Raw genomic sequence first — 16528 nt, forward strand, 5'->3', positions numbered from 1 at the left:
AAGCCTCCCCGATAAATGCGAACGCACCAAGGCTTCACGCCGTTGAACAGGAGCACGGCGTTGCTTTTCCACGCAAGGCTGCCCCGTTAAACATGAACACGACAGGATTTTTTTCACCAACACAAGGTTTAGGAGTTTGTCAGCCCGCAGCCTGCAGGAGAAAGTTGTATTTACTCCAGGTTATTTTAAGAGCGGGACAGTAGAGCTCAGCTGTTCAGGAGCCCAAGGCCTGTCGAATGGCAATGGGTGTGTGGTTTAAGTCACCATTAGTATTACAAAAATCCTCCCCAAAAGCCGTTTGTCCAGGGCTCCGAGGTCCTGACAGATGCCTGATCATGTGTCCTGTCCGTACCTTTTCCTGTGACCCAAGTACTGCTCAGTACCCTCACCTCTTAGCTGTTACCAGACACTGATGGCACAGATGGGATGATGAAGGAAAATTGTAAGAGGAAAAAAACCCCACAATGCTTGGAAATTAACCTCTGTTTTGTTTCACTGTTGCAGAATAAAGGCTTTTCCCCTTTTGCCCTTTTTCCCCACAAGGAGTGCTTCTGTGAAGCACTGGAGACCGGAGGCTCTCCCACATCCAGTACACAGCTACAGTGGAGTCCATAGCCCTGGGTTTCCTGTTGGTTAAGTTAATAAATTATAAACACTTTACTAGTTTGCCAGTGTTTAAAAACTGGTTTTGGATAGAAAGTTAATCCAAAGCCCCTTAAAGATGTTCAATTTTTCTGGACTTGTAAAGCGGTATTACCATATGATTTCATGAAATTGAACTTAGATGCTAGGTCTTCCACTCGGAGACCACCTGAGTGCACCCACACAGAATCACTCTTTCCACAACAGGCACCTCGCACTTGTGAGCAGTTTGTACATTCGGTCTCTGTTACGTGTCTGCAACTGGTTATGTATTTTAGTATTAAAAGCAGTGTCTATTACAGAAGACAAATTCTAGAAACAAGCCAGAGCATGAAAGGCACAAAAATGCCACTCTAGCTCATAAGCACACTAAAATAAACAATTTCAATACTTTATGAAATCTGTATTCCCTTCAGGAGGATAAAAAAGTAAAATCTGCGTACTGCATTCTTCAATGGCATGCACATTCAGTCGCTGTAGCATGCACAGACATTTTCCGCTGCAAAATCCAAGTCCAGGTCATTATAAACTACATGAAACTGGTTTAAAAAAATTATGCCATTAGTGTCTACCTGTACGCTGTTGAGGAGGGGTTTTTTTGCCACTATGTCTGTGGGAGGATGCATTTACTTTACCTAAATGGCAAACAGATTCCCCAAACTGACCCGTGATAAAGGAGTGTTTCCTAGAAGATGGAAGACCACACATCTATTTCATAACAATATAAAGTCAAGGAATTCACAAATGGTGTGAACTGAGTTTTTAAGTTCAAAGCTGACCTGAATGAATTAATACTGTTTCTTTTCTTTAATATTTTTGGTGTCAAATCTACAAATTACAAATTTCCTCATTAAAAAAAACAAAACTTCAGAACAAATTAGGAGATGTTTTAGAACCGAGACAAAAATGATAAGCAGTTTTTCATATGCTCTATAGAATACCTACAATTAAACACCAATTGGTAGCGACGTCCTACAAAACATCTTCTTTCGTTAAACAACGAGGAAACGAAAGCCGAGCCATGTGCCATCAGCCTCTTGCAGTTTGCTGAGAATAGCAATATTTATAAAATAACACAGACATACAGATCTAAGATATGGACAACAGTTCTCTGTAGATGTTTATTCTACTTACAGTAACAAAAACCTGTGAAGTCCCATATTTTAATGTACAGTGATATATTTTGCCATATAAAATACAATTTACAGAAATTTCTATCAAGTAAACCTAAACAAACACACTTAACTTTTTGCATACTTTTATGTATGTCTTTAAATTAGAAACATCTCATTAAGAAAAAAATCTTACACCATAGTAGATGTTTGCATTTAATACCACCTCTCTGCATTTTAACTTTTTGTCTACAGGTTCAGAATACGGACGAGCATTTCAACCAGCAAATCCTCGATGCACAAGGACTTCAAAGATGCACCACTGTGAAGTGTAAAATCTGTAGTGAGATACATGGCATACGTGCTACTTGTAACGTAGTCCTCAAGACGCAAATGTTTATAGGAATCTGATTTTACATTTCCAAAACTATTTTATAAAAATATCAAAATATTTACCCGACTGTTAATTTACACGGTCAAATAAATTAGTGGGGTTTTATTTCATACTTTAGAATTACGCACTTGAAGAATACATGAAAAGTAGCAATGTAATGTATTTCACAGTGAAAAACATCTCTCTCGCATCACAACATGAAGTACCACCGCTCTTCTTTCCAAGCTTAATGCAGTTATAACTTTCTCAGTGGAGGGTTTTATATACACTACCAGACTAAGTAGGGTCTAACAAAAAAACAGTGACACTTTTTTTTCAGGAGCAAAACACTTTTAGAATGAAAAGTACAATAAAAAGGGAACATTTCTTAAGTCTATGGCAAAATTCTGCAAAACCAAACCAAACCAACAAAAAAAAATGCTCCACTAAACCAGTTCAACTGAAGTAACAGATCTAACGGCCTACTTAACCAACTTGCTCTTCTTTCCTTTGGTATTCCAATTCCTTTGTAGTCTTAGCCTTTTCCAAATAAATGTCTGATGTTTTGATGAGTTTTGCTGGTTATAAAGGTGCTACTCTTGTGTGTTCTTTAATTACAGATTTGTAAAAATGTGACAGTTAAAACCTCTCAGCCTCATGGAAAAAACTAGGTATGACTTGTTTCGTTGCTGTACACTTAACAGATGGATTCCAAAACACAAAATACCAGTATATAAAAAGGAAGATAGTGCACTTTAAGCTTATAACTTTAAGCTTATAAGATTCCTTTCTCAAATCCTCCGTTAGTCAAAAGTAATTATTAACACTGTTCTTCTGCAGCCTTTTTCCTAAATAAACAAGACGGCAACATTGGACTCTTTTGTTTAAAGCGTGTGCTGTAGGAACAATTTTGACACCAAAATATCACATACATGAGATGTAAAGGTATGGCTCCTAAGGTCTGGATTAAATTCTCTTATAAAATTACAATTCAAGTTACTGGAAAACATAACTTTATAATCTTAAAAAGCAATATGCTCTTCTTAGACTTTTTCCATTTCTGTACTGTAAATGGAAATTTTAAGATAAAGATGCAAGTAGAAAAACAAAATTTCAGTACAGGTAACGCTGTGAATTTTTATAAGAAAAACATTATGCACAAAATGCAGCAAGTGAAAGTCCAGTATGTTCTTGCCTTTTATCTATTCGAGTATTTTCATTCACAGTTGTTCAGAAATTGCTAATTTGTCAGTACATTTTGTAAGGCTAGTTTTACAACAGCATTTTTGTAAAGATGAGAATATACAGTATATACAGAAGATGCTGACTCAGTCCTTGCTATCTTGTGAAAGTGTATTATTTATGGGAAATAAAATATCAATCATATTTCTATGACTGATTAGTGGAAGATGAAGCTTCTGCTTCGGTTGGTTTCTGAGTTTCCTTCAGTGCTTCTGGCTTCGTCTCCTTACCAGTTTCCCTACTCTTACTCCGATCCTTGCGATCTTTTCCTCTTTCTCTTTCACGATCTCGATCTCTCTCTCGATCTCTTTCTTTCTCCCTGCTTCGATCCCGGTCCCTGTCTTTCTCTCTGTCGCGATCTCGGTCTCTGCTTCTTGATCGCTCTCTATCACGTCTTCTGTAGGATTCTCTCTCTCTGGTTCTTGGTCTCTCTCGGTCTCTGTTTCTTTCCCAATCTTTAGCCCGGTCTGAATCCTTCTCTCTGTCTTTGTTTTGGCTTCTATCTCTATTTTTATCCCATTCCTTGTCCCTGTGTCTCTCCCAGTCCCTGTCTCTATTCCAGTTTCTGCCACGGTCTCTTTCCCAAGGTCTGCCATGTTCTCGATCCCGTCGTCTTTCCTCAAAGGGTCTACCTTGTCGATTATCTGCTTGCTGAGGCTCCGGCTGATCTAAAACCTTGTCTTTATTGCCTCCCTCATATCTCTCTCTTTGTCTCCCTTCAAATGCCTGGCCTCTAAATTCAGGATTTTTGCCTTCTCGGAAGTCAGATACTGACCACTGTCCTTCCGACTCAGATCCTTGTCCAGAAATATTGGAAAGAGATGCAGATGGTCCAGCTTCCTCCCACATCTCTTTTCTGTGGGGTGGTGGATGGCTTGGAAGGTCCAGGAGAGGTCTTGGGGTTGGCTTCATACCTTGTGGTGACTGACCTTGGAAGTGAAATCTAGAAGAAGGAGGTTCATTTTCTTCTGGAAACATTGCAGGTGCGGCTCCTCTTGGTCCTCCAAACTGAAGTGGCGCTGGACCCCTCTGGTTGGCAAATCTGGGTGGTGGACTCCCTCTCCGTTCTTCAAATGGCTGTGGCAGAAGTCCTCTTGGCCCAGGTATATGATTTGGAGCTGGACCTCTCTGCCCTTCAAATTGGTTTGGGTGAGGCCCTCTTGGTCCCCCAAAATGACTCGGGGATGGACCTCTTGGCCCTGAAAACTGAGGGCCTCCTCTCTGTCCTTTAAACTGAGCTGGTGGGGGTCGTCTTTGACCTCCAAAAGGAAAAGGCGAAGGTCCTCTGTTTCCCATAAATTGAGGTGGATCTGGTCCTTCGAACTGTCCTGGCGGCCTAATCATTTCATTATATTGGGAATCTGAGAATTCCCTTTGTTCCATGTGAGGTTCCCTACGATCTTCAAACTGAGATGGTGACATTCCTCTTGGAACACCATGATAAGAAGGGGCAGGGCCCCTATTATCACCAAAAAGAGATGGTGGTCCATGCTGTGTAGAAAACAAGGAAGGAATGGGACCCTTTTGACCTCCAAATCTTCCAGACGGAGGTCCTCGTTGCCCATCGTTATTTGGAGAACCATGCTCTTCAGAGAACTGTGGTGCTGGTCCTCTATAATTAGGTCCATGAGGTCCTCCAGGTGCATTGAGCATCAGTGGTGGTGGAGGCCCTCCCTTCTGCCCAGACAGAGAAAATGGAGGTCCAGCTCGGTTTTCTTCAAAGTGCTGTGGGGAAGGTCCGCCCTCACTCTGAACTGATGGAGATTCAGTTTGTTCTACAAACTGATGAGGCTGAGGATTTCCATGTTCGTCATATTGCACTGATGAAAGACCCCTCTCTGATTCAAAGTGACCAGCTGCCTTTTCCTGAGAAGTAAACATTGCATTTGAAAAAGAATCCCTTCCCATTACTTCCTTTGACTCATTTGACCATACTTGATGCATATCTTGCAAAGACTGACTGTCATTTGATGTGGAGAAATTAGGCTGAAAAGAGGTACTTGGGGGTGTTGGAAGCAGCACTTTACGTAAAGGTTTGGATGTAGAAGGTTCTCCAGAAGCTGTTTGACTCACATTTTCCAAATTAACTTGAACAGTATTTTCAAATTTGCTGTTAGATGCCTCTTTCTGGGACACCGCAGAAGCCTTTTCACTTGAAACCCAATTATCACCACTAAAACCAGGCTGAGTAGCAGAAATTAATGGTTTTTCCTCCTTACCAAGTGAAGTCTGCAAAGCATTTGGAAAACTTGCTGGAGCAATTTCTCTTGTGGGTATCTCACTCTGTACCACCTGTGGCTTTATTCGAGAATCAGCATTGTCATTAGTCTCTGTCGCCATTCTTCTAGCTTGTCGAGGATCTCTGTTCTGCCTTGGGTCACAGCCCTGGTTTAAAACTTGTGCTTGCTGATTTAAAGATGAAGGTAAATCTACTTTTTGCGCAGCTTGCTGGTCCTGATGGAATAATTCAGTCTTTATTAGGGAAGATTTTGGTGGCGGTGACATTAAAGCATCGGACACTGAAAAATGAGCCATTGAAACACCAACAGCTGCTCTTTGTTGTCTGAGGGCTTCTTCTTGTTCCTCTAGTTGTCTTTTCTGTTCTTCTATTTGTTTGTTTAATTCTTCCAACATTTTTTGCTGTTCTACCAAGGATGAGGATGCAGATAAATCAGGCACGTAGGAAGCAGGTGTTTCTGAAGAATTGCTTTTAGTGTCTGTATACATTTTGTTAGGTAAATCATCAACAGTAACTTTTGCTTCTTCCAAAATAGTTTCATCTTCTGGATCGTAGGCCTCATCCTCTAGTTCTGCTGTATTAGATGGCTTTTCCACGTTGTATCGTTTTTCACTTTCACCAGTCTGCATTTCAAAAGCTTTCTCCGGACCATATTCTTCTTCAGGATCGTATGGTCTGTCATCCTCCTCCTCTTCTATAGCTCTGTCTTTCGACATCTGTCCAAACTGTTGCACAATGGGATCTAACAAGGGAACAGCTGACACTCCTCCATCAGCAGCTGCTTGGCCTTCCTGATTTGAGGACTGGACAGTTTCAGAATCCTTAGCAAGAGGCTCAAAAGTCTTCTTTTTTCCAAAAAGGGTCTGCAGGATGTGCTCGAGAGGTGTGGCAGTTTTTGAGGATGAAGAATGCATAGCAGTAGCGCTTGCAGAAGCGGCTGTTGAAACTGGTGGTGCTACAGTAGTTGTGGTTCCACTTTTAATTGAGGACAGTATTTTTAATACTGAAGGTGTAACTGCTGAGGTGTCTGGAACGGGAAGTGGGGGTGGAGGTGGAGGAGATCCAGGTGGTGTTGTACTTACAGCTGAATCTCCTGAATAAAGTGTGTATTTTGCAGTTTTCTTCTCCTGCGAAGCAGACAGTGGCCCTTTAGAGAACAGTGATGTTTCGGTTTCCTCGTGTGCTTGAATTCTGCTTCGCTTTTCCTCCATCTTTTCTGTTTCAATGCCGGTGGCAAGACGTTTCCCTTTCTGACAGATAACCAATCCAAGAATCAAATTTGGCCGAGATGACTCAAGACCTGAAAAGGAAAACAAAGATTGTATATGTAAAAAATGAGTTTTTAATTATGCTTTCAGTAGAAACTTATTGTTCTATACAGTGGCAGCTACAAAAGTCATAAAGATAACAGTTTTTCTAAATTCCATTAGATGACCTATTGGCAATTTTCATTAGTCCATAAGCGTATGCATCTGTATTTCTTTACCTTTTATATATATTTGCATATAGTTAGTAAAGAAATGTTTTAATTCCTTCCTTGATATTTTTAAGAAAATATTGCAACAGGTATGATTATTAAAAAGTGTCTCTGCAGATGTTCAAAACCAAAGAAAGTTTTAATAGTTTTTGTATTGTAACATCGCTTTTGTTGTTGTTCAATAATGAAAAAAATCATCTTTACTTCTAAATAGCTTGCAAATACGCTGTATACACAGAGATATTGAAAAGTGAGAAAACCTGGGCTAAACTTCATATTTGTTATAATCTGTGCTAAAGACTACATTGACATTTACACCAGTCTGTAAATATTTTGTCTATCCGTAAGTTAAACAAATATCAGTAATTGCTAAAAAGATAACCTCAAACAAACTGTGTTTGGAAGCACTGTTGAAGCTTGTAACTCACTCCCTCTTTGCCTGGGGTTTTCCAGCTAGTTGTTATTTTAAACCGTGACAGAAGCACAGAAACTGATAACTAACACGGCAAACACGCACAGGAAAGCTTCAGCAGCCACGAGTTCAGCGTGTAGGAGAAAGGGACGCTGGATGTGTTTGCTTCCTCTGCGAGAAAACGGTTGGCGGGTACGAACCTGGCACGCAGGGGGCAAGGTGACTTTAAACCCCGTGCTGCAGGATTGGGTTTGATGCTGTAGGCCTTTCTATAAGTGAAAAACATTGTGAGCAGAATTAGTCCTTTGTGAAAGGATTCAGACTTGAATCCTCGGAGAAGTATATCCAAAAATGATGGGAAAGTTTCTGATAAAGAGGAAAAAGGCAAAGGTCTGTCGGTCTGTTTCAGGTTATTGTATTTCTGCCCTTTACGTGCACAGTTCCCACTGGCGCTTGTGGAAGAGTCCAGAATGAAGGGCAGGGAATAAATCCCCTAACATACAGTTGGTGGCAGGTGTAGAAAATCTGTATAAAGACAGGCTTTTTTAACTTGGGAATTTAATGACTTCTAAAAGGTCCTCATCTGAGGACCAGTGTCTGCCCCGTGTGTGCCATTAGTTATTATTTGCATCCAGGTAGGAAGCACTAATATATAAACAGAAACCAATCCATAAAGTAACAGATAATATTCTCTGTGGTTCAATGGTAAGGTGAGGACTCCAACCTACGTTGTTCCTTCTATTCATGATCCTGTAAGTTTTTAATATATATGTTCCTTGTTCTTATTAAACCAAACCAACTCCTCATTAAGGAACAACTTTAAAATATCTAATTATTAGCACTGAAACCTTTTTGATACCAACACAAAACCCCAAACCCAACCGTTGCAGATATATTCCATTAGCAAACCACATTCACAGATACATTACTTTGCTGAAACAACTGGATTCAGAGTTTTAAGGGGACTCTTAAATTTACCACCTAATGAGAAAATTACATCAGCTGTTTCCTAAATTTATGTTCATGGTTAATAAGCTTCACCTTTTCTAAGTTCTTTGGCTGCTAACTTCACACTGGGCAATCAGTAAGAGAGTTTAGTATATTTCTAGGCTAAATGTGAAGTTTTGTTAGTGAGAGGACACCACCACTCTTACAGCTTACACTAAATCCAGTTAGAGCCTACTGAAGCACAAGAAGGAAACTTGGCTGAGTTGGTGCCAAGGGAAAGCCCAGGCATGAGAACCAACTTAATTAAGCCAAGATTTCTTCAGTGAAAGCCTATACAGCAGGAGTTATTTGCAGTTTGCTGAATAACACACCAGAACTACAGCTGCTTTATCTCTTAAACTTACTATTTCTCTTCAATACTTGCTATATATTTCATTAAGCCATAACTTTTGTTCACAGAATGTGAAATCACACTTCCACTTTTTACGCTCAAATCTTATCCTATATAAACCTTGTTTTCTAGATAATGAACTACAGATAATAAGACAGTAATTATATAAATATATATAATTATATAATAATATATAAATAAACTAACTTCAAAGTTTTAGAAGATCTCTTGACAACTGAGGGGGAAAAACCCTCTAAAAATTCTGTGTTCTGATTGTAACTGGTAATAGTTCAGTGAAACTGTTTTAATCACTTAGTGAAGAAACCAGCAACGCCTGGTTACTCCCTAGAAAGAGTCTTTTAAAAGGACCAAAGTTATAATGAAAATTTGAGGCCAATCTAAAATATTTGCTTGAGATTTGCTATCAGGAATGGCTCTCATTATAATTATGTTGAGAAACAACAATAATTAGGTTTGAAAGTTTCTGGAAAACAGTTATTCTGTGGAATGCGTTCCGGATCCAAACTACAGTTCGTATTATTTCACAGTTCAGTGGTCAAGTATAACATAGTTCTGTGGTTGAGAGGGTACTGGACGTGCTGTTTTAAATACAGTCTTTTATTTTTCATTTTGGAGTACATATTTCCTATTTGTACATCTAAAATCCAGCACCAAAAAGTTGTCTTCCTCCAGGTACAAGATTTCTGTATTAAGTGTTGCCAATTTGCACCTTATTCTTTCATATTTAGAAAAAAAATATAAAAATTATAAATACATGAAGAATATTAACCAGGTATATTACCAGAACTAAGGTTTGCTAATAATTCAGTACATGCACAAATTCTGCCCTTAAGAGGGGTAGGGATGCTGAGAGGTACAATACAAATAGGCAGGACAGGAACAAAACAATTATTTTCAGTCAATCTAAGATTATTCAAAAAGGATCACATAAATACTTGGCTTATCTAAATACTCATTTGCACCCACGGCCTACAAGCAATTCCAGCAGTTCTGTTCACAATAATTTACTACCTTAAAGGAAATTATATTAATATATAAGATCAAGGCATAGTTCAGTGGTAAGACGACTTAACTGGGGAAAACACCCCATTCACAATTTACAGTCAGAATAGACTCATTAGAAGTGATTCACTGTGTGTGAATTTGCTTTAAATTTTTTCTTTATCAGTATAGGAATAACGTCTCCACATGTGGTCGGTGCGGACCAGCACAGAGCATCTCACAAATTGGTGTCATCCAAGAACTCCTAGTAGGCATTTGCTGTTCTGCTGCTCTTAGCGTTTTCGTTATCTACTTTTATGCGGAGACTTACGGTTTATGCAATTAGTCACAATGAATCTCAAACCCTGCGTAACTGAAATAAACAGGTTTCTAAAATCCATCAGAGAGATAACTAATAAACTGCAATAAGTGAAAAAGCAGTTTTGAGTCCCTGTAAGAAACAGATCAACTCACTAATTAAAGCAGGGTAGTTTTAATACACTTTCAAGACAATAAATTCCAGTAGTAAATTAACAGCATTAGTTATAATTTAATCTGTTTAGAGTTTAGTCATCATAGAATAAATCCATTAAAATTTTACATTTTGATACTGTAATTTTACACAAATATTAGAAGTTATGCCTAACCTGGCTTCTACATTCACTCAGTTCAAAGTGATCAAATACAAAATGCTTCTTTTGAATGGAAACATATAGCTAGACCAGCATTTCAGAGGTCAGCCTCATTCTGTTTCAATATCCGTAAACAGGTTAAGTGCCTAATTTCAGGTAATAATGAGTGTTGGCTGCACTCTCCAACTATTGCTCAACAACTGTCTTTCACAAGCAAGCATTTTAAAAGTGCTGCAAGCTGTGCTGGCAGAGTTAGTAGCTTTCAGTGCTGAAGTCATTATCCTATAATGCATTTGAAGTCCACATGCTGGTTTTATTGAGTTACATCCTGTAACTAAAGCCATTAAACCAGGATATACTAAACATTAGCATTGGATGAATGTTTGTTTTTCTTACCCTTAAATGCATTTTTTTTTCATTAAATCAGTTTTACCATATTTATGTATATGATGGCCACAACTTTCCCTATCATCAGCTGGGAGGAGATCACCTGTACTGTTAAAGGTACAGGCCTAATTTCTGTACATCAATGCCAAAACCACGGGAATGGACTAAGCATACCCACAGGGTACACTTTTAAACTGCAGAGACCAATACAAGATATTCTTTAAATTTTATCAACACCGTTTAAACGTTTGTCCCAATTAATCATGAGAGCAACCCACAAGTATCATCAAATTCGTGGACCCTTAATTCAGGGATACAGATCACTTCCAGCACTGTGGTAGTGCTGCGCATTCAGGTACGCTTGCTGAACGGCATCGGCTGGCACAGACAGTAAGGTTTGTAATGCCATGTTCTTCTACTGTTGCTGCCTTCCATAATGACACCTGCTGAGATGAAGGCACCTAACTCCATTCGGGATGCAGTTAGGATCTTATGCCGTTTGTCGCAATTTTTAAGAGCATTCTAAACAGCATGAGGTTTCCTGCCTTCATACCTTAAGAAAATATGCACTTCCTATTGTAAACTACCAAAAGAGACATATCAACATTTGTGGAATCCTTTGCTGATATATGGCTGTTTTATTAAAATTCATTTATTTTAACTATGTAGGATACTTGTTACATTCCCAGCGCTGCCACTAAATCTCTCAATAAGTCACTTTCTATTGGTAATTAAGTCCAATTATGCATTTTTCACAAAGTGCTTTGAGATCTACAGAAGAAAGTACTAAATAACGTTAAGTGTGTATGTGAAACAGACAATTCACATACAGTAAACCATTGCGAAAAGACAATGCAGAAGAGCCCACTGATACATAAAATCTGGTAATAAACATCTGAGATGAATTAAGTATAAATCTGGATAACCTTCCATTTTCCTCTGCCTTTAAATCACCCACGTCAAAGTTTTTTGTAGATCTTCTAGGTACTAGCGCAGTTCAGAAGTCCTCAGTTGTGTTCCAAATCCAGTCCATCAGGAAACAGGAGGAATTCATAACCATACGTGCCTGATGGAACTGGTTGATACAGCTGGAATATCCTCTAACTAGGATTTCTGGAGTGGCAGGGTTTTATTGTCCTCTCCCTCCTCCCCCCTCCAGTCATCTTTATCAAATCATCTTAAGCTATCTAAAGCATAATGCTTTTCAAGTCCTTGCTAAACTCTACGTGAAGATACACGATTAAATTTAAGGACACAATGACCACTTTCCGGAAAATATTTTTATTGATTGTGAAAGAAAAAAAAAAAGCGGTAAATTCCACAGATGTTATTAAAAAGTATGCATTACATGTCTTTTATGCTGTGGTTTTAATACATACACAAAACCAGAAAAACAGCTTACCTGATTTTTTTGCCCCCCGCATACTGGATCTGCTTTTAAAATACGAACACAACTCAGCACACTATGAGGTAAAGGCTGCCACAGAAGTTTCCGAGAAGTGTGAATTGATGGCTACGAGGTGCTGAGATTCACCAATTATAGCTATATTGCTATAATTTAGTTATCAATACTCCTGCCTTTTTAGCTACAGCCTAAAAACAATGACCTAGACTGTGCACTGTTCAAGGGCGGGTAAGACAGACTTGGAGCGGTGAGAAAAACCTTGTCTGAGGACGCGGCGCAGGTACTCTTTGCAATCTCATGGAGGAAGGGAGAGCGTTTAACTAACGATGTATCATTTGTTGCTGCTGTTGAAGTCATATACCATTAACACAGGAAAACCTGTCCCAGGCTGTTGCTCCTGCATATAACCTCTGAGAATGCTTTATTGAGTTTAGTCCTAAACTTGTATTTGAGGAGTAGAGAACAGTCAGCTTCTCAGAAAGGCCAGCTCCTTGCACATTTCCTGTCTCATACCTACTGTTTAATATTTTGCAAACTAATGCTATGACAATGAAGTATTACCTTCATTGTAACCTGTAGTTCTTCAGCTTCTCAATCTGTTATTTTAAGCAAAACCCCTGACACTTATCTGGAAACTAAGCATATGCACCTCCTCCATCCTCAGATGAAGATGACTTCAAGTTTTGTATCAGAAGGGTTTCATGGCTGAATTCGTTCTCCATTCTCCTGTCACCATGGTCAACGCACAGACATGGAGCAAACTCAAGCCAAGCATTACTACTGGTAATTTTATCTACAACTAGAAGGTTATAATACAACATGCCTATACCAACTACTGCCTGCCACCTACTGACCCTATGGAATGTGGATCCCTTTCCCCCACAAAAAACCCCGATTTTCAGAAGTCAGTAGCTTGGCCAGAGTTTGCTCCAACTAGAACAAAACATTCCAAACGCCTTGTGTACCGTATTGCACCTACAGCGTGACACTAGCGTGAGACTGACAATGTAGTGAAAGCACTATAAATATTACCTTTGTCTTCACAGATCTCTTGACTCCTCTGTGGGCTAAGTTTCCTGCTTGATTTAAGCGATGGTGAATGGCTTGTAAGGTTTTCCTAGGTTTGGTGGATTTATGGGTTGCTGAAGATAGGATGGGTTTGGGTTTTTTTTTTTGTTTTCTTTTTTTTCTTTTCAGTATAGTGGCTGTTCCACATACTTGATTTTAAAGGTAAACTCATCCTCCTAATAGCATATAAGCATCTTGTTTGAAAGGCTATGTAAATTTCAGACAATTTTATCTTGAACAGAGTTGGATTTCCTAGTTTTTCCTATTTACATACTTTAAAATGGGTTTTATATTAAAAAAAATTTAATAACGCTTACATTAAACATTCAACAACGACTTGTCTCAGATTGACTTTCGTTTTGTGATTTTTACCTAGCATTTAACCTCCCCTGTTTTGTGCTTACCTGGTCCCTCAAAGGGCAAGAGTTTTGAAGGAATTGGGTCCTTAGTACTCAGGGGGATCAGGTAGAGATCCTTGACATGTCTGTTGTTATTAGCTACAACACCAAAACGACCACGACTGCTAAAATAGGAGTAGAGAGAGATATAGGCAACTTCTTCTTCTTCTGTCGCAGGATGGAAACGAATCAAACACAATTCCTGTAATACAAAAGCAAAGTGGAAAAATTCAACCTGCAACGTATCAGCAAATAAAATGGTAAAGGGCAAATTCCAGGGGTAAAAATAAATGGTACATTTACCACTGCAACTATATTTTCAAGGCAATACTTTAGCTCTAAGAGTACTGTTGTTCAATTTGTAATGATAAAGCAGAACTAGGTTTGTCATTTTCAGAAATACAAAATACTTGTCTATCTTACATCAAACTAAACATCTTGAGACCCAAATTAATATGAAAGAAATGGAAAATTCTTAGTTTCATGATTGTATCTGTATACTGTGCATAATTTTTTCACTTTTGAAGTGTTTTTAATAGTAAAATCTATTACGTACATTAAATAAGTTCCTTTTCTTTAAAATTTGAATTTCAATCTTCAATACTGAATAAATGCATTATTTATATTCAATCATTAAAAAACAAATGATACAAAGATTTAACTGCTACGCAGGAGAGAGAGGGCTCAAGAGGATCCCTAGCTCAACAAACATGTTTCTACAATAAATCAAAAATTTCAAAGAAATAAGTGGTGTTGGTAGTTTTCCAGGTGTGATCTATGCCAGCGTTTGCTGTTTACTGATTTATATTATAATAAGTTGTCATTTTATATTGCTGTATTTTTCTTCTGGGTTTTGCAAAGGATTTTAAGTGAATACCTTAGAAAGTGAAGATTTGAGTTTGCCAACATAATCCCAGACTGTCTTCGGTGAGATCCTCCCACCAATATGAATTGTATCTGGTAAATCCTAAACAAGAAGTATTACATGGTAGCATGAGAAAAACCACAAGAGACTCATGTTTAAAAGCAGTGCAGGTTGCCCCATCCCAGTACCTAGTGGATAATGCACTATTATATTTGAGTAAACTTTCATACATACTTTTCTAACTTCAGACAGGCTATTTCTAAATTTCAAGGTGTTTAATTATGGTGAGTTACCAAAAGGCCAGCAATACACGTGAAACAGAAAAAGCACTCCCAAACAAGGACAGCAACAAAACGTCTAATAGTTCTGTATGCCCATTACTGGCTCTGATTTTATAGGGAAGCTGCTATTTGAAATCCAGGCATTCTCCACACCTTTGGTTTCTCAGGAAACGCTGTATTTGTGACTACAAGTCACATGAATTCGAATGAGCTTCCTGTCATGAGGGCACTGAAACTCACTGTAGCAAAAAAATACCAAAAAGAACTACCAACCCTATTAAGAAAAGTTCTAAAACACACACTTGTGTTTGAAACTTCCTAAGTCACATAAAATGCACTTCAAAGAAAAAGAAATGCTTATTTTTTTCAGTGCAAACCTTTATACTGTCTCATTATTGGAATATAACACGCCCCCCCGAGTAGCATCATCCAACTGTTCTTATTTGAAAATTAATAAAAAGGATGATATTTTTCATAAATGGCCAAACAAAATTTTGTAATAGATCACATCAGTGACCCATCTGTTCGGGAACAGAACAAGACACCTCAGGTGTTTAAGTTATTAAGAGTTCAAGTTGTTAAACACTGGCTCTAAAACTTTTCAAAAAATGAAGCTGAAATAAAGGTACTATTCCATGTTCTATCCTAACACATGTATGTTTAAGGACATGAGAACTCTTCACAAACGTGAGGAATTTTTAAAAAGGTTTCTTTTCTTGAGCTACTTTTCCTCTTACTAAAGAGATGCCACTTACCGCTGCTACAGTTCTAACACAACAATACATGTAGTGTAGTGACCCCAGCCTTTCTAGCAACAGGAACTGCAGTACAGATTTATCCCAAACACATAAACATGTCAGTGCTAACCTCGCTAAGATAATCAAAACACCCGGAGACAGGATATGCTTTAGTGACAAATTTGGCCACACTCTGCATGTTAATAAATCCTTTCCAAATGGTGTTGAGACGAGAGAGGAAGAGGGAAGTATCGCTGTCTTGAGGTGAGCGTGGCTCTGGAACACTGCAAAACAAACCCAAAACAGAAAGGTTACAGAACACACGTGACAATGGTCCCCTTTTTTTTTGTTTTCTTCCCTTCTCCTGTTGATCAAAAACTTTATTTTAAACCAGTAATAGAATTTTTACTAAGTGCTTTGTTAATGTTTTCCATTAACTTGGTATTAGTGAAAAAGGCAAGTAACAGAAGTAACAGAAAATAAAGCTGCAGCTGCAGACAGGCAAAAAGATGCCGGAAGTTAGGACTTTTATAAAATTAGGTTAGCACCATAACCACCGTGATCCTGACTCTATAACAAACTAATCTGAATTATATATTCCCACTAACTGAGTCAACAGTATAAATCTGAGATTCTCCAGTAAAAGAATTTGCTATGAACAAAAATATTTTAATTCCAGTTTCATAAGGATATACTTTGCAATATTCAATTTCACTATTTACTATTATATCCAGAATATGAAAGAAATCCACTTCCTTTCAGGCTGATAAATGGGTTAATTTTAATTCATATTCATAAACTCAGATGTAACAGTATTTTAATAGAGGATGAAAATCTGGAAATGCCTTTAAACCATCTCTCACATACACTCGCTTTCTATATATTAGCGTACATGCGGACTTCTAAGTCTGCATAAT

At 38.3% G+C, this 16528-nt stretch overlaps 1 protein-coding gene across 3 annotated transcripts in view; it reads right to left on the reverse strand.

Annotated features, from left to right (window-relative positions):
• Window positions 1-1737: 1737 nt before the first annotated feature.
• The window catches only part of DIDO1 (death inducer-obliterator 1), a 55225-nt gene continuing 40434 nt past the window's right edge, over window positions 1738-16528 (reverse strand). For all 3 annotated transcript variants that reach the window (XM_064465385.1, XM_064465386.1, XM_064465387.1), the window contains 4 exons: window positions 15742-15895; window positions 14606-14695; window positions 13735-13930; window positions 1738-6908 (listed from right to left, as the gene is read on the reverse strand). In XM_064465385.1, the coding sequence (XP_064321455.1) occupies window positions 3517-6908; window positions 13735-13930; window positions 14606-14695; window positions 15742-15895 (3832 nt within the window). In that variant the 3' untranslated portion in view covers window positions 1738-3516. The remainder of the gene's footprint in view (window positions 6909-13734; window positions 13931-14605; window positions 14696-15741; window positions 15896-16528) is intronic.

The sequence above is a fragment of the Phalacrocorax carbo genome, chromosome 14, assembly GCF_963921805.1.
Source record: "Phalacrocorax carbo chromosome 14, bPhaCar2.1, whole genome shotgun sequence".
Lineage (NCBI taxonomy): Eukaryota > Metazoa > Chordata > Aves > Suliformes > Phalacrocoracidae > Phalacrocorax > Phalacrocorax carbo.